This window comes from Melanaphis sacchari, unplaced genomic scaffold (genome assembly GCF_002803265.2).
Source record: "Melanaphis sacchari strain LSU unplaced genomic scaffold, SCAv2.0 Contig77_pilon_pilon, whole genome shotgun sequence".
NCBI lineage: Eukaryota > Metazoa > Arthropoda > Insecta > Hemiptera > Aphididae > Melanaphis > Melanaphis sacchari.
The window spans coordinates 665,928-685,127 of NW_020271547.1; the positions used below are offsets into that span (position 1 = coordinate 665,928).

The following is a 19,200-nucleotide window of genomic DNA, read 5'->3' on the forward strand; positions in this document are numbered from 1 at the left end:
TTAAATTATAGAGAAGAGTTCATGTTTAGAAGCTACAAACGATGTTACCACTTACCCTGGACGAAAAGTCGAATAGATAACAACTATCGACTGTATAAGTACAGATTGCAACAATAAATAATAATAAATTTATATGGTATTATACTTTTTTATTTTTTTTTATTTTATTAAGAATAATTACAAGCTATACATAATTATTAATTTTGTACAATAAATAATTTTGTTGAGTGAAATAGCGGTGAAAACAACAGAGTAGGAAGGTATTCAGTAGTACCACCTGACAGGTCAAGCCAGCAAGTCTCTAGGCCAAGAGCGTTTCAATCTTCTCTGAGGATTGTCAGGGATTGCACGGGAAGAAAGTCTTTTTATTAATGGATTAGTGTGATGGGTTAGTTTTGAGTGAAATGAGAGGAAGCGTGATTTAGTCAGATGTGAAAGTGTAGGTACTTTTAAGTCTTTGTGAAGATTGGCGTTTTTTATATACCAAGGGGCAGAAACGATTTGACGGAGACATATTAATTGGAAGGCTTGTATAGTTCGCAAGTTTGAGGGTTTCGCGGAGCCCCATATCTGGATGCCGTATGCCCATGCAGGTCTTAAAATAGCTTTTTAGATTAACAATTTATTACTGATGTTTAGTTTGGACCGGAGAAGTGGACGGAGCAAGTGAAGTCTAGAGTTTACAGATTTCCTTTTGTTTTTGAGGTGTTGAGCCCAGGTGAGTCGTTTATCAAATGTTAGGCTCAGGTATTTGACTACAGGGGTTTTTGGTCAAGGTATTATACTAAAAATAATTTAATCGATCTTACAGTTTTGCTGATAGTAGATAAACTCATCTATTTTTAGAATTCGGTGTATTCTAATAAAATTGTCATCATCGTCGTCCACTTATACAAACATTTCTTGAAAATAATAAAAATATTATTAAAATTCAGACAATATTGAATTGTCGACCACTTTGACCTGGTGTCAAATTTGTCGACTAAATACTGAAAAATCATGAGTAGAAGGTATACATCCCCCACGCCACCACAAAGGACAACCCTGACCTGATAGTCACGAGTAAACTGTTATTTAATAAGCTTTAAAATTTGAATTTCCGACAAAACTTGTCAATTTTAATCATCCTAATTGTCAAATACCTATCTACATTATTAATTATTTTAGTATAACTTATAAGCGGAGCTAGATAAACTTACTTGGAGGAGCTTTTTTTTCATATGATTTATTAATTTAATTAATTAAATATAACTTATAAATAAATAAAACTATAACAGTAGAAATAAAAATGTTTATATACAATAAAATAGACATATTTGCAAATTTAATGTAAATTATAAGAATTGAACAGTTTTTACAAATTTCATAAAATTTCAATAAAAATAATTTATTATTAAACTACCTACTAATTTCAAAATTGTTGAACAATTCAGTTTAATTAAATCAAAATTGGTTTGATAACATACAGGCATCATACAGTATTTACAACATATATAATTATTCAAACGCACACAACAATGAGAAAAATAGAAATTATCACAAAATATAATAAATTAGTATAAATATATTAAAGAAATGGACAAAACATTTTATAATAACAATAAAATTGTTCACTTAAGTAAACATGTAAAGGATGAGAAATATTTAATTTCCATTGATGGCAGAAGTATTGAGTTCAATATTTTCATTTTTATCTCGTTTACAAAGTGAATCATCTACATCTATTGCAACTATGTTTGGCAAAATAAAATGACCATCACTATTGCTACGAACTGGTTTAATTGATCTCAACTTTGTAGTTCCAGAATAACATACATTTACGTCTTCACAGTCCAGTGGATGTAATCCATTATTATTTAAATTACTTTCATTACTAAATAATTCATAATTGCTCTTTGAACTTTTTAAACATTTTTTTTTGTTTACTTCTTCTTGATTTATTTCTTCTTTTATTGATTTCTTCAATATGTTTTTGGAGTCTGATAAAGATTTTTCCAACATAGGTTTTATTTTATATGGTATCTCTAACTGGGGCTTACTGAACAAATTGTTGATGTTTGTTTCTTTATTATCATTTCGTCGACCTCGACACATATTTATTTGTGAAATCAAACCTAATACATCAGAAGGTATCTCTATATCTGAATGAGAATAAGCTAGTTTGGATATAAAATTTCCTAAAGTTGCTACGGTGAGCTCGAGACTTTTTACTTCACTTTCTAAACGGTTAATTGCTGAAAGATTAGATGTTCTATTCATCTCCAAACGTCCATTATTTGTTATTGATATCTAAATAACAAGTCATAATATTTTCATCAAATAAATAAATTAAAATTTAATATACATATTTTAGTAGAGCATAATTTTTAATACTATATTTTATACTCAGTAGTTTTTAAAAGTATTAAAAAGTTATACAAATTTACCTCGAGTTGTTCACGTAGGATTTTATTTTGTTGCATTACAGTCTTATTCATTTCCTCTAAATACTTAATTTTTTTTAATTCAGGACTGGGTGAAGATAATTCTTCTTGTAAAACATGATACTCAACTCCGTATTCCATTAATTGTTTTGATAAATCAGTTGTGAATACCTTATAAAAATAAAAATATATAATTTAAGTAAGTTGATATAATTGCTTGAACATACCTGTTTAATAATTTTATCGATGATTTCTTTATTTACAACAGGGAAATCATTTTTAATAAAGTTCATTATTTGTTCCATTCCATCACATGCAAGTAAATTATCCTTGTGGTATGTCAATAATGATAATATGACACGAAACAGAACATCAATATTTTCAAAAAATAGTATATCTATTGGTATAAATATATTTATTAATTTAAACAATTATAAAACTAAAATTACATTACTAATGAGTATCATTATACCAAATATGCGGGCAACAAATCCTAATGGAAATTGAGAAGCAAATATTGTCAAGAACCAAGGTGCAGCATATAATGTAGGAAGAATATCACAATTGTCAAAATGTGCATAAAGGTCAGGGTGGTGATCATGAAGAAGTCTAGATAATTGGTAGAGTTGAACTTGTAAAGCTGCCATATCAGGGAGATATTGTTTTCTTAACGAACGTCTAAACATTAAATGTTTTAGCATCATGTAAGCTTGTTCTTCAGACATCTAAAAAAATAATAATTTTTATTTATAATGATCATATCTACTAATATTCTATAAAAATATCACTTACATGTAATAGTAAAACACCGGCTACAAAACATAGTCCTTGACAATACCCAACTTCTGGATCTAATAAAGAATATGCTTTAAGCAAATTGTACAAAGCTAATTGCCCAGGACCAAAAGGTGACATGAAATAAGTGTGGTTTGGAAATGTTCTTCCTACGATTTTCATAAAAAATAATAATATATTAAATAATTAAATAATAATTATCAGCACATAAATAAAACAAATATCAATAGACAATTAGTTTAGTGGTTTGATTCTTATTCAAAGTTAAATAATTTAATTTAAACTTGAATCTTCTAATTTTAATATAATGACCATATATACAAGTAAGAAATACATATTCTTGAATCAAACTTACCTAAATCTATAAGGATAGCATGTTGATACTTGGTTAATTGTTTTAATAATTGTTCATATGGTACATTGAAATTTGGAAACTTTTCCAGATCAATAGGAGAAGGTGCAGTAGTGTTACAATACAATTCAGCAAAAAATATCCAAACATCCCCTCTTTTACTTCTTGGAACCCCTGTTATATTAATTATTATTGTAAGAATTTACACTCATAATTTTTTTTAATCTTGGTAACATGATTAAGAAAATATTTTTTATCAAAAAAATTATTTACCTTGTCTTATAGCTTGACGCAACATTTTTGCATCAAATTTACGATTTTCTTTATTAACTATTGTTTCCCACACACCTAAATATTCTCGAGCAGATGAACCAATATCATCATATTCTAATTTAATTCTTTTAACTGTTGCTTCTTCTTGCCTTTCTATAATTTTAAAATTTAATATTATTTATTAGGTTTTTTAAAATAAAATAATTACTGAAACGACTTTAAACATTTCATTTATAGTCGAACTTGGTTAATTTGAAGTTGAAGGGACCGAAAAAAAGTTTGAGTTATCCAAATTGAAAATTTTTAAAACAGTACAAAATATATTAATTCTTTTATATTTATTATGAATAAACTAATGTAATAAAAAATATTTACTGATTATTTATATATAAATTATGTATATGTAATTTCAAAGAGGTATATATCTATGTATAAATAAAAAAGAAGTTAAAAAAGTATTTATTTTTGTTTGAGTTTTGCTGTTGATTGCAGCGTAATGAATCGTTTTAAATTATTTATTGGTTATAATAACACTAATGAATAATGACCTTATTTTTGATATTAAAATATGTACATAGGTACACGAGGGAAATATTATAATTTTATAATATTAATAAAACTCAAAACTTCGTGTTATCCACGAAAATATTTGAGTTAAACAAGATTTTTTTCATTGCTTAAATAGGAAATTCTAGAAGCCAAAGAAAAAGTTTGAGGTATGGACAATTTTAAGTTAAAAAAGTTTGACTGTATATGGTTATTAATTATTAGTTATTACCATTGATTATTCTATAATCAATGTTATTACTTAGCACATATTGTAAAGGTTAGAGCTGGACACTAGAAGGAGCTGAAATTTGTTGAATTAGCATTTATAATAACCTATTACACTTGAATAGTAGTATTTAGTTTTAGCTTTGTCATTATAATGTTCACTAGTTCAATAGTAACTATCTTTTTGTGGTTTGGTTGTATAATAAAAATAATTTTAGAATTTACTCAAATATACATTAGTTTATTTAACTTACCAATCTTGTAATTTAATACTTTAGCAGTTCATAACATACATTTGGTGGCTATGATATATTTATACATTTTCACAAATTTTACCAACCTTTTAATTTTGCATTTTCTTTTTCCATTCGAATTAATAACACTTGTTGATTAATTGCTTTTTTCCACAAAGCTCTTAAATCATTAGCATCTAGTTTCTTTTTAACATTTTCAGTATCTAAAGCATCAAGATTAAATAAGAACTCAATTACTACTGCAATACATTTTAAAATTCTAACTACCTTTTGTTTGTTTATTTGGAGTGACAACATTTTTGAAAATCGCTTGACGCCAACTTCCTGGGTTCAGATCATTTTGTTCATCAGAATCATTATCTGAAGTTAAAGTCGTGGAAGATTTAGGAGATTGACCAACTTTCAAAAACCTAAAATAATATAATTAGTATGTTCTTTTATAAAAGTAATTTTTTATTAAAATTCTATTAACCAACATATTCATCATTGATGCTGGGCTGCTGTGAGATTTGGTTTCAGCCAAACAAACTTCTGATTTATAAGGTTGCGCTTTACTGTTAGATATTGATTGTTGTATTAGTAATCGTGAACTTAAATCAGATTTTGGAGAAGGTTCCTAAAATATAATTGAATTTTTTTACATTTAAATAATAAAATTATTAACTAATTTATTTCCATTTTAACTATTCAACTATGTATAAGTACTTCTATTTATAATAAATTAGATAATATATATATATACATACATATATAATTTAATATAAAATTTATTTCTATAATATTATGATAAAATAATAATTTAAAGATACAAAATGAAAATAACATATTATGCCTAACCAAAAAGAGTTATTTATTTTTATTTTACTATTTAGTAGTAAAATTAATATTATATTTTAAAATAATTGCTATTTGTTGCAGTTAACTTCATAAATTATAAAATTATTTATCGTAACTTATATGACCAATAAAGTTTAAAAAAGAAAGATTTTGTGTTAACTTAAAAAAGTATAGTAATTTAATTTTCAAAAATAATTATAAAAAAATATTTTTATGGTTTAATGATTTATATTTTATGACTATAATTATTCTTCACTAATATATTTACTTTATAAAATGCAATATTATTTGGCAAAGAATTTTCTTTAACTGCAGCTATTAGGCCTACATCATCTTTTGAACTTCTCCTTTTCATTAGTTGATCGAAAGAACTTGTTAATGAGCGTTTAGCTTTCATAAAAATTGTACTTCCACCAAGATATTGATTTAAAAATTCATGTCTAGAAAGGAATATTAAAATTTATCATAAAAAAAATAAATTACATAAAGTCTCACTTTCATACCTATTTTCAGCTGAATCATGAACATGTCTCATCTGTTTACTTTCACAGTGTGTTCTTAATAGCATTATAAGTAATTCATTTTGTTCTTTAAGACTTATTTTACTCAATGTTTCTAAACCATGTAATTTTGTTAGTACAATTTCTTGATCATCTTCAGGTAATGTTTCTAACTGTTTAAATATTACAGTTTGAATTTTATGATCATTGAGATCTGAAAAAAAATATTTACATCAAATTAATAAACAGCTAAGCTTTTACTAATATTACAAATATATACTTTCAATATCAGAACATAGTTTATGAAACCACACCATAGGACAATGTTCACAAGATACAATCACTTGCTTTTCTTTCTTCAAAGCTTCATTAGAGTTATTGCACGCTAAATTAATCGCTAAATAGGTAAATTAATACATTGAATTAAATTAAAGAAAACAGCAATCAAACATCATAAATCATTAACAACCTGTAACTAATTCAATTGCAACAGAATCTGATTCACATTTAAAAATATATCCAATACAACTTTCATTTAATGAAGAATCTCTACAAGTGAAACCAAAATGTAATTGATTTCTAGCACCCTAAATTAAAATATAATTGCATAATTCAATTATTATAGTTTTAAAATAATTGATAATTTGTATCAAACCTGCACACAGTTAATTATATCTTTTAATTGTTTATGCAAAAGAATTTGTTTACGATCTGGGCTTATTAATCGTAAGTCACTTCGACCAATTTGAAAAACCATTGTTCTGTTAATTTCTTCCGCAATATTAGAATTTTGGCCCTTAAAGTAATACAATTTTATATTGAAGTATAAAGTAACAATGATTTGTTGTTTAAAAATAAAAATGTATACTTACATTATTTTCTAGGTTTTTATTAATTGGGTAATTAATAGATCCAGATCTTGTTCTTGTAATCCTATACCAAAAATAATATTCAAATACAGTTCAGTAGAATTTTTAAATAAACTTTTAAACTTAATTACTCTAATTCTTTAAATTGTTTTTCAGCTCCAAATGAATAACCTTGATTCTCAATTCCAGGTGATAAAACTGTCATTGATCCACGTCTTGGATCTGAAAGATAGGTTGTGTTTTGATCTAAAGACTATAATCAGAAAATGTATATTTTAATAATAAATTATTAGTTAACAAAATAACTAGTGGTATTATGTCAAAATATAAAATAATAAATTTTAAAATTTACATTTATTTGAGATCCTCGTCTTGAAGTATTGGTACTACTTGACTTTTTATTTTTTTCCAATTCATGTAAACGAAATTTTTCTAATGCATCATCAATAAATGAATTTGGAACTTTTTTTTGCGATACTCTAATTTTACCAACATATAACACCTAGAAAAATATTAATATTTTTTACTAAACAAGAAACAATAGAATAAAAAGAATTCAATATAACCTTCAAAACTTGAACATAAAAACTTAAGATAAAAAGTAATATTGTCAATATTATTTATGTAATATTAAGTATAGTTGTAATGTACATATTATTTTAAACATATTATTACCTCAAAAAAATGAGACGAATTAGGAGATATATCAGCACACAATGAAGTTAATGTCTGTGCATTACTTAAAGAACGTCCAATACTTTGTAATGATTTATGTGAATTTTCTTTCATTGTGGAAAATAACTCCATTACCTAAAATAAAATAATAAAAAAAAAAAACAATAAAACCTGAATATTTTCAGGCCACTGTTGACTAAAACTAATGAATTATTGCCGAACAAAACAAAATACTTTCTTGGCATTCTAAATTTAGAAGTTGGAAGGTGTTCAAATTGTCTTTACATTTAAATACAGAATGTCATACACTAAAACAAAATTTGATAACATCTATCTAATATATTTCAGGTTTAATTTATCAGTAAAAATGATAAAAAAATTTTTATACTTAGTTATTATTAATTTTATTTTATAGTAGCAATTTATATTAAATATTATGTATAATGAAATGCATTATTTTAATAATTTTAACTGAAAAGCAAAATATTAAAAAGCTACTAAAACCGCTGTAAATTAACTAATTTGATTTAAATTCCAAATTAAATTGAACTTCTGTTTAGTTATTATACAATTAATCAACCACAATATACAATTGTGATGAGTGAGTGTCAATATTTTTGTTAATTATTGGAAAATTAATTTAAAGCAACATCTCCAATTAATATTAAACTAATTTAAGTTAAAAAAAATGATTATAATTGAGAGATAATAATTTAATTAACATATCAATAAATTATTGTTATTATTATTTTTTTTAACTTTTCATATATTTTATAAAAATAATTAAATTAATATTGGATCAAGAATATCTTTAAGAATTTCTTAAATATCTCATACATTTATATAAAAAATATATACCTATACCTATATTATATACTAAATATTTAAAAAATATTATTTTTTTAAAATATATTTTAAATATATCAACTTGTTAGATAAACTTAACACTTAATGATCAAATTATTGAATTCAATGGTTGAAATACTACATTTTATTATTTTTTGTCAAATACAATACTGCTATGATACATTTTGTTAAGCATTATTTAAAAGATTACCTACTAAATAGTTAACAGTACAACATTAACCATTCTAAGAAATTATTAAAATGATTAATATTTTATAATTATAATAATACAACATCATCAATTGTATCATTAATTTTTTAATGGGTAATCAAGAAAATTCATTGTCATTAGAAGCTCAAGAGTCAAGGCTACTACAAAGAATAGACTAAATACAAGACATGTGATATAATTAACAAAGAATATTAAACTTAAACAAAAATAATAATTGAAACTACTGAAATTATCAAAAACAAGTGTATATAATATAGGTATAGATGAGAAAATTTATAATTTTAATTAAAATTATTTACATTTGATACTAAAGACAGTATTTACAATACTGTGTAAAGTTACAAAAATTATTATTTTTTGTTCATAAAATCAGATGTTCAACATAAGTTGATTGCAATTGTTTGTCTTTATTAAAGCATTAACTAAAAACTCAGAATGATAAATAATTATTTTATAATAACATTTCATATTTTTACATGTTTTTTTAAACATCATGCAGCAGTGTTGCTATACATATAATACTAGTTCACCTTGTCCTTGGTCACAATGAATAACGTTAGTTCATGTTCCTAACCAACATCATAATTTTAAATCCTATTATTTTCAATGTTATTATTGAGGCTCTATTCGAACAACTGGTCAGTTAAATAATATTAATAATATAAACAAGATTTAATAATAATCAATAAAAATGAATGATCTCAATTTTATTAAAAAATTTAAAATCATCTAATCAAATCAAATACAGTCTAGCTATTAAAGGAGGAAATTATAATTAGTTTATTATTCTATTAATAATTTGTTCATCTACAGAATAATACTAATTATTAGGAACATTAAATTGTATACTACTTACGTAATAAAAACAACTCAAAAGATAAAATAAAATATACTAATTATGAGACATTATATTTTATAACTAACATACCGTTAAAATATAATAATTATGTAAAATAAAAAATATCCTTACTTCATCTGGTTGAGTTGTAGAGTAAACATGACAATGTACATTGTTTTCATCAGCCATATCTCTGACTGCATAAAAGAATGTAGCAACATCGTTGTTTAAAAATGCTAATCTGGTTATGTACATTAATTTGTGTTGAAAAATTAATTTGTTCTTAGAATCCCAATTTTCATAAATAACAAGACTGACATCTTCTATTCCAATTCTTACCTTTTAAAATATTACAAATTAACTTATATCATTAATTTATTTAAACTTACTATTTAATTTATTTTAAGAAATATATTTAATAAATAAGTACCAGTATATTCAATAAAAATAATATCTATATGATTTATAAAATAACTAATATTCAATGTTTAATGAAAGTAAATAGAAGTAAATAGTTTATAACTTTATAGTGTAAACTATTTACTATATCCTATTAAATTTTTAATCACTCAATAAATCCATTTAATATTTTATAGAATTTTAGTTATCTGTATATTGATGACCAAGTAATTAATTTGAAATTAACTAGTGATATTTTAGAAAAGTTTAAAATTATAATTTTTACTGTTTGATTGATATCTAATTATAAATATTTGATTAAGATTTTTTAGTTATTTAAGTTTCAGACTCAAAACCAACATCCTAAATTTTATAAAAATATCTCTGGCAAGAACTAAAATTTGCATCAACAAATCACTTAAATTTAGATGAAAAGTATTTCAATACCTGCTCATTTTGCATAATCTACAATCCTGACAATCTGACACATGCCACCAATATTACTCTTATATAAACTCTTATTTAATAAAATACATTTTAAGCGCATCATGATCTGTAATATTTAATCAATTTATGAAAAATTATTATCAAAATGTAATACTATTATAGTATTATGTTTTTGTATACATTTGTTTTTAATTTTATCTATAACTTAAATGATTTAAAACTTTTAATTTCTTTCATGAGCAATTTATTTAGAAGTCCAGTAGTTAAAAATAATGACATTAATGTTAAGTTTATACACAAGAATATTTACTTACTTTTTTGTGATTATTATTTTTCTTGATTTCTGCAATAATCCACGGGATCATTGGGTTTGTAAGACGTTTGTTGACTATACAAGAGCCTAAGTATTCAACTTTATATAGTTTCATTTTGTTGTTTTGTAAATATTATCTTTAATAGTTATTCCAAACAGTCATTACTTTAATATTATGCAACATAAAATGCACTTAAAAGTTATAAATCATCAGACTACATGTATGTAGATACCTAACAGTAAAACCATTTCATATAATTCGATATACCTACAAAAAAAAATATGCCTAATAAATAAAAAGATGTGAGATTATTATAGTTATAACGATATCACGATAATATCATAAATTCATAAATCATAATGTTAAATTTTAATTATCCTAATTTCCAATGCAGTATGCAGTAGTGCAGTACACACTACACACGTTACGAGTTTAAACCGTTTTATGTATCTGACACACAATTATGTCAGTTTCAAAACAAAACTGAAATGATAAGGATGTTATGTACACAAACACAGAATCAACTGATCACTGATGAGGAATGAGATAGAACATATTGTGCGACGATTTCATTTTGGTATTTGACATATTATTATCATTAACAAAATATTATATCGATTATGTATGGAAGGGGATCATTTTACAAATACTCAAGGCTACTGGGCCAATTCAGAATACTGGCTAGGTACTTTTCAGTTTTCATGAACACAATAAATTACCGAGTTATTATGTTTATAATGTTACTCTTAATATTTTCAATTTTTTACTATAAATTTGCATACCTACGATTCATTATTATGATAGATATATATTTTTATCCTTTCTGAAATTAAGCAGTTAAAAATATACATTATATATTATATTTATATCTATATTTGGTACGGTTTTTATAAAAAATTTTCATCAAATTAATTTTTCAATATTTTAAAAATTATTTTTATTCTGGTAATCCAAACGAAATAATACAAGCGTTGATGACTCAAGCAGGTCGAAAATTGTATTATTATTTATTTAGATATGTATAGCCGATTTAAAAGTACAAATTACATTAAATGTAAAGAAAAACAAATTATTAAATTATTAAATTGTAGGTATTTATGTAATTTATAATTTTTGTAGATTTTAAATAGAAGACGAGTAGGTATTAACGTATTGTATATTCGTATAATTGTTGGTAAGCATATTGCATATGTTTCTATTTTGTATAATAATTGTATATAGCCTAAGTTATAACTTATAAGTACCTATACATGATAGTATGACGTCGAGTAATTATTTTCCTTCTCAATTCCTACTGAGTTCTCAATCACCAAATTCCCCAATTGTTTCATATATAGTTTATATTTATCCATATTCGTATAAGGTATAAGGTCCATAAAGGGGATCATAAGCCTTCTCTTTGCTCACAGACTGTAAAATTTAAAATATTGTTACAGATACCTAATAGGATATTTTTTTTGCCATTTTGAACATTTTGGTGAACGTTGCTCTTTCATATAGACATATAGTGGTGTCTATTTATAATATATATTATATCTTATTTTTATACCGTAATTATGTAAAAAAGAAAAAAATGTACATATCAATAGGCATAGATAGCTGTCTAGTACCTAGCTAGGAACACCTTAATTTAATTTAATATAGTAAAAAAAAATAATATATCAATTTAAAGTAGGTATAAATGGTATAATAGGCAAAATGTTTTTTGAGTGCTTATTATGTTCATGTAGGTACCTAGTTATATAATTTATGTGTTTAATCCATTTATCGTTTAAAAAATATCAAATCGAGTTAATTTTTGTAAACTATAGGAAGGTACGAAATAACTACTTATAAGTTGTAATCATTAAATTAATTGATATTTTTATGTATGTAGTATACCAGTATATAATATACTTAATAGCTACATTAAGGTTATATTATGATGGGCTATATATAGTACTTACGAACGTGGGTGCTAATATATAATATTTAAGAGAAGGGGAAATATAAAAGCTCTGTCTTGCCTCCTTAGATATAGGTATCATCATGCTTACTAGTAACTGCAGGCTGCAGCTATAGATATATTTCTCCACTACACATGGATCATTATTTAATACCAACACGTGATTTAGAATATTTTCATAATTTTTCCGTGAAAATTGGTTCTGTAGTATAATAAGAGAGGTAACATATAAAATAAAAGAGTAATTTAAGATACCGATAGCTAATAGGTACCTACTATTTACAAATATCAATTATATTATGAGTTTTTGAGTATGGATAATTCAAGGACACTTAGCAGATAATCAGCAGAGGTAAACTAACTCTTAGCAAAAATTAGGATTGAAAACAATTTTTTTTTTTAGTTTTATATCGTATAGATATATTTAATATGATTTTTTTTTTTTTTTTTGAAAACTTAAAAATGATGTCATAAGTGTAAAACTAGGTAAGTATATGAAACTTTGTAAAATTGTAGATAGTCTGTTAAAAAAATATGAAATAATTACAAAATATCATGCATACCTACATTAAAACTTTGTATTTTCCTATACCTTCACCATAATCAAAGTTAAAAATTTGGTTTAAAAAATGTGAAACGTGTAGAGTAAATTTTTAAAATTGTTCTATGACAATAATTGTGTTTATCTACATCACATAACACACAAGAAAATTATTTATATCTAAACTTTAAACGTAATCATTTATATTAAATCTTATTATACTAAAATAATGAATAATAATAAATTTATAATCAATAATTTCGCCTTTAAAATTTTTAGAAATCACAAAAACCGGCACACAATTAATTGGTACCTATTATACTTTTCTTTGAAACTCGTAAGCAGCAATTTTTATAGATTATCTATACATTTTACATAGAATATACCTATAATATAAGTATAATTAGTGAATCTTTTTATCATATATAGACATATAAATACGCCATTTATGTCATACCTATAGGAAAAATAAATACAAGTATAAAATATAAAAGTCAATGTATAGTAAATTAAATTATATAATTATTTGGAAGTTGATCGCTACCTACCTATACAGTATTACTACCTATATACCATATAGCTATAATACATATAATTATATAGATGTTTAATTTCAGTAGTAAGTACTAAGAAGTAGGTACTAGGTTTTATTGGCTGATTATATAAGTACCTTAATGTAGGTATGTAAAACTTTAAACTATATAGTTACAAGGCTGTTTTGATTTTTGAATATAATATATAAAATATTATTCTTTTGGTATGATGCATGAACTTATAAGGGATCTACAAATTATAATCTTATAAATGTAAATGGTGTTTGTTCCTGAAAAATATATACCTACCTATATAGATATTTCTTCGTCAAAATCTGTTTAATTATACTATAAAAATAATACTATCAAAACTTTATTTAATATTATACAATAGTTATCTATTGTTTATTTTTAAACGATTATACTGAAGATTATATAAGCTGTACTACGGCTATCGCTTTATATAGGTACTATCTAATATTATACTTTGTATAATAGGCAGTGATAGGTCCGTCTGTTTTATTTTAACCGTTAAACATGTGTAGATTTTTAATTTGTTCTTTTTGAGTTTAAAATATAATAGATAATAATTATTAGTTACCTAGTAAGCATTGTAAGCATATTGCTACTATTAATATTATTTAGGTATGTAGGTTAGTTAGGCTAGTTTTATTCTATGATGTAAATACATTAGACAACATTAGACAATGAGTGGTATATCATGTGTCGTCTTAATACGGAAGGTTTGCGGTCTGATAGTAATTAATAATAATATAACAAATTATTTGTCTTCTGAAGTTCCATCATAATTCATAGGTACTTCTAATAAATTCTAAAATCTATAACACCTTAACCTTCTTTCTTAGTACCTAGGTCATAGTTATAAGTTATAAGTTATAACTAACTTTCTTAAATATGGCAGATAAACAAATAAAATCGTTAAAATATGACAATTTGTGTCAAAATTGACTAAAAAAAATTGTTGATTAGATTAGGTATATTTTAAGTGTTTATATTAACATTTTGCATGTATGGTATAATTTTCAAAATATTTTGACACTTTGAGTTATTTAAAAAATTTAAAATTCCATATTTTTTTTTGATTGTAGATAAAAAATTATTACTTTGATAAAATGCTTGAAAATTTAATACAAGATCTCATATAAATTGTTTTTATATCTATAAGCAATCATTAAAAGTACATAGACACAATTTTGTATGCATATGAAGTTTAAATTTTTACAAAATGTATTAAAATCATAAAATTTACAAACTCTAAGTATCTATTTTGTAGTAAAAATGTACAAAACCTTCAATTTTTAAAGCTTAAGTTTTAAAATTTAACACTATGTTCTTTATAAGTAAACAGTAATTCATACTGAAACTAAAAAATTACAAGCCTGATTATTTTTTATAGATTTTAGGAGTTCAACTTGGATGAAATGACGTATTTAATTGATGAATAACAATACTTATTAATTAATTTATTATAAATCAAAAACATTATTGTGGTAGGTAATTTACAATTTTTATGTGATTATTTATACGGTATACATTTTTAATATATTGATCAATTTTAAGAAATTAATAATTATCTAATTACACTATGAACCTTTTCACTTTGTTCTATGGTATTTGCAGCAAGGCGTTATTAATTTAAAAATTAATGAGTAATAGCAATAATATAATTACAATATTAATATATATATATTCATATATTACTTTAATTAAATACAAATAAATAATTGTCAGTATAATCTTTAATTTTAATATTTTATATGCAAAAACAGAATTTTTTCAAAAGGTCTTTTTTTTTATAAAAGACTAAAGAATGTAATAGAAAAAATATTTTTTTAAAAATGTGTTTTATTTTATTCTGTTTACACTTTAAAATAAAGCAAAATTATTTTGATTTTTTCCCCATAACATCTTAACCTAACCTATTTATACAATTACAATAATTCAATAAAAATATACTTTATCAAAGAATAATAGATGGGAAGAACTTTAAAATATTAATAACATTCTTAATGGCACTACTTCAAACATTGTAATATAATGGTATAGTTTACATAAAATTTGATTTTAAAATGTTAGTTGGCATAGTAATAGGATCTTTTTCAATGGTTAAGAATATAGTAACATCTAATAAGCTGCATTTTATGAAAATAATTTAACTAAAAATGTATGGTAGAAAGTTTGTTTTTAATCTCAATATATTATTTTTATTGTTTCTATTTTTAAGTTTGAATTAAGTGTTTTTTTTTTGTAAATTTTGAACAATAGAAACAAATAGAACTCTGAGTGAAATTTTCAATTATAAGGCATTTAATATTATTAAATACATGTATACATAAGAGATTATAATTTATTAAAATTTAAAATCCCTTTAAGCAATATCATAAAAACAATTAACAAATGTGTAATGATAAAATGTAATAGTAGGTATAATATTTTATTTATTTATTTTACAGATATTTTAATAATTGGACAAGACAAGTGACAACAGTATATGGATCAATAACAATTTGTCTAGATATGAACAAAATAGATATGTGTGTTTAAGAAACAAATACAACAAAAAATATAAAAAAAAATATTAAGATACCAAATATTTTTATCATTAACCATCGATTGGAAGATACAGATTGAAAGTAACGCAATATTTGAGTATGTGCTGCTTCAATACTTAGTTCAGCATCTTGAACATTGGAATCAATTCTAGAAAAAATGAAGTGTTTTCAAGTATTTTTTTAATATTAAAATATTGGTAAAACATGTGTAATGGTTATTTTAGTATTTAGATATAAATTATTTCACACCTCTCAACCATTTCTTCTTGCTCTTTAACCATATGTGCAAGTTGTTGAAATATTCCACCCAATTCAACAATAGTTGATTCAATATTTTGCATGGTTTCTGCTCTACTATACAAATATTGATCCTACAAAATAATAAATAATATAATGTAAAAAAATTTATTGAAAATATCAAATCAATAAGATCATGACTACACTATCTATATGTAAATACATTTTTTGTTTTTGTTTTTAACTTAATTGTTTATTTATTATTAATTTGTTCATACAGTATTATCATATACTGCCATTGCTTGTGTCTGTTGTGTGACTTGTTGTAGACGATCTTGATCACCGTTATTATCCATGTTGATAGCACACTGATTACTAGACATTAAAAGAGAATTGTGTCTTGGAACTAGAGATGATGAATCTGATAATGCAGCTAAATTATTTCCTTGAGAAAATTGATCTCTTCTCGATTTGGCATGTTTTAAATTCTAAACCAAATATTTTACTAATTTTAGTATAGTCACAACACATTAAGTATATATATATAAGAGATTAACAAATTTAATATTAGGATGACTAATAGCAAATAGTTAAATATTTTCTCAAAGAAACTTCATCAAATAATTTAAATGTGAACAATATCATATAATAGAAATGTGCAACCGGTGACCGGCATACCTATTTTTATTTAGCCTGTTACATTTTCAAATTACTATAAACAGTAAATGTTTTATTGACATTTTTTTTTTTTGTTTTCTATATTTTAAAGTTCTAAAATTGGCCCTCTTGTAAATTTAAATTGCCTAATCTTATCTTATAATACAGAAACTTACTTTTGTTCTAATTTCAAGAACTAATTTAAATTCATTCGATATATTTGCCAACTTTGATTGTAGTGATAATACAACACTAGACTCATGTGACAATAAATGCTTTCGTCCAACGTTATTCTGAGCAGCTTTTTGTAGTTTAGCAACTTCTTGTAATTTTGCAATTTGTTGATTTAAACTATTTAAATCCTCTTTAATAATATATGTTAACTCTTGAATTTCTTGAGGTCTATCATTAAATAATGATTTTCGTTTGGCAACTAAACAAAATGTTTAATATATATTAATATTTTATATACAGCACCATTAAAATATTGTTAGTAGAAACAGTATAGGATTTTTTTTTTATAATTTATACTTGTAATTATTAGTGGAAAATAGAATCTAAAAATCCATGGAATATTATCATATTTGTGTATATAAATATTTTTAAATAATTTGTATCTACTGTAGTCTGTTGTTAAAATGAACATATTAGTATATGCTACTAACAAATTACAGTACAATGTTGGTCAAAAAACAACAATGCAATTAATTCAAACTAGTTTGTAAATAGTTATAATGTTAAGATAAAAATATGTATGATGGTATGAAAATTTAAATAACTTTACTAAGTTAATATTATTTATTAGTTATTTAATAATTTCAGTTTTGAAGTTTTTGAATTATGGAATCAGGTAGATCAAATAAAAATTAAATAATATTGATACATAAATTACATTTTAGTTTTTAACTTTTATAAAAATACCAACCAATTAAAAAAAAATCTACCTAACATGATTGTAAAATATAATTCATACTTAAAAACTTACGTAAAGTTAATTTTTCTAATTTTGCATAAGTATTACTAATATTGAAGCCAACACTTTTGGCTATCATCATAAATTCTCCATAACTTTGAAGAGCTTTAACTTTTTTTACATCTCGAACTTGCACAGCTCTTGCTATTTGTCGACCTTGAAGGGATCTGACTGCACTATTGAATTCGGCAGTACGGTCTCGCGGCATTATTTTATTTATTTCTTTTTCTCCTGAATGAACAACAAAAGATTCTTGAGTGTTATAATTATTTATGTACGTTGGATCTGAATCAGAATTTCCACGTCTTCTTCGAGTAGTCATTTAAATAATATGATACACTAAATTGGTAACAAAAAAATATAAAGTTTTATTATTTATTGGTACCGCAATTGAAGCACATTATACACATCACGAACTTAATTTATACACGAATGATGACACTAACACTACAACATTTACTTTCTATTTGTTATCAAACTATAAGTACATTCGTACAATTTTTAAATATGTTTACCTGTTAGTGAATTTCATTCAAATATTTATTTTTATAAATATTAACAAAAATTATAGAAGATCCAAATTGTATTCAATTTCCAAGTCGTATCACAGTAATACACTAATATATTTATAGTTAACTTAACTTATTGTTTATTGGAAATTAAAGACACTATTTGTTGAGTTGAGAGTGTATTACGTTACTAAATATTTTATTAATTACTTTAATTTTCTTGACAATAACATACAATCATAGATACGTAATGATAAGATAAACTTATCAAAAACACGTATGCGATTAGGTTACGTTAGGTTAACCATTTTATATGTACCGTGATATTAAATCTGTGGTTACTACATTAAAGTAAACCTGCTATATTGGAGAGTGACATAAACAATAAGTAACCACAGATTAAA

The 19,200-nt window shown here is 23.8% G+C and overlaps 2 protein-coding genes across 3 annotated transcripts; both read right to left on the reverse strand.

Moving 5' to 3' along the window:
• Positions 1-1,418: 1,418 nt before the first annotated feature.
• Positions 1,419-11,014, reverse strand: LOC112601304 (TBC1 domain family member 1). Its single transcript, XM_025348842.1, has 21 exons — positions 10,829-11,014; positions 9,801-10,007; positions 7,753-7,887; positions 7,430-7,579; positions 7,209-7,330; positions 7,081-7,141; positions 6,864-7,004; positions 6,678-6,795; positions 6,489-6,605; positions 6,212-6,422; positions 5,977-6,148; positions 5,348-5,487; positions 5,139-5,281; positions 4,958-5,074; positions 3,844-3,996; positions 3,574-3,744; positions 3,216-3,367; positions 2,896-3,148; positions 2,651-2,820; positions 2,427-2,594; positions 1,419-2,289 (listed from the first exon to the last, which is right to left on the reverse strand). The coding sequence occupies exons 1-21, from the start codon at positions 10,940-10,942 to the stop codon at positions 1,645-1,647; spliced, it is 3,660 nt and encodes a 1,219-aa protein (XP_025204627.1). The 5' UTR covers positions 10,943-11,014; the 3' UTR covers positions 1,419-1,644.
• Positions 11,015-16,386: 5,372 nt separating this feature from the next.
• Positions 16,387-18,843, reverse strand: LOC112601306 (syntaxin-5). Of its 2 annotated transcripts, XM_025348843.1 has the most exons (6): positions 18,803-18,843; positions 18,300-18,626; positions 17,491-17,747; positions 16,936-17,145; positions 16,670-16,791; positions 16,409-16,568 (listed from the first exon to the last, which is right to left on the reverse strand). In XM_025348843.1, exons 2-6 carry the CDS (start codon positions 18,607-18,609, stop codon positions 16,409-16,411), a joined length of 1,059 nt encoding a protein of 352 aa, XP_025204628.1. In that variant the 5' UTR covers positions 18,610-18,626; positions 18,803-18,843. The 2 variants fall into 2 exon arrangements, with proteins under 2 accessions (XP_025204629.1, XP_025204628.1); XM_025348844.1 differs by lacking the exon at positions 18,803-18,843 and having other exon boundaries at positions 16,387-16,568; positions 18,300-18,609.
• Positions 18,844-19,200: the final 357 nt, after the last annotated feature.

Bases quoted from the DNA above. Each gene is read 5' to 3' on its own strand.
- LOC112601304 (XM_025348842.1), bottom strand. From the start codon at position 10,942: ATGAAACTATATAAAGTTGAATACTTAGGCTCTTGTATAGTCAACAAA. The intron at 3,368-3,573 runs GTAAGTTTGATT...TGAAAATCGTAG, and splicing joins TGCTATCCTTATAGATTTAG to GAAGAACATTTCCAAACCAC. The intron at 2,595-2,650 runs GTATGTTCAAGC...TATTTTTATAAG, and splicing joins TCGATAAAATTATTAAACAG to GTATTCACAACTGATTTATC.
- LOC112601306 (XM_025348844.1), bottom strand. From the start codon at position 18,609: ATGACTACTCGAAGAAGACGTGGAAATTCTGATTCAGATCCAACGTAC. The intron at 17,146-17,490 runs GTAAGTTTCTGT...TATTTGGTTTAG, and splicing joins TTCTTGAAATTAGAACAAAA to AATTTAAAACATGCCAAATC. The intron at 16,569-16,669 runs GTGTGAAATAAT...CATTTTTTCTAG, and splicing joins CAAGAAGAAATGGTTGAGAG to AATTGATTCCAATGTTCAAG.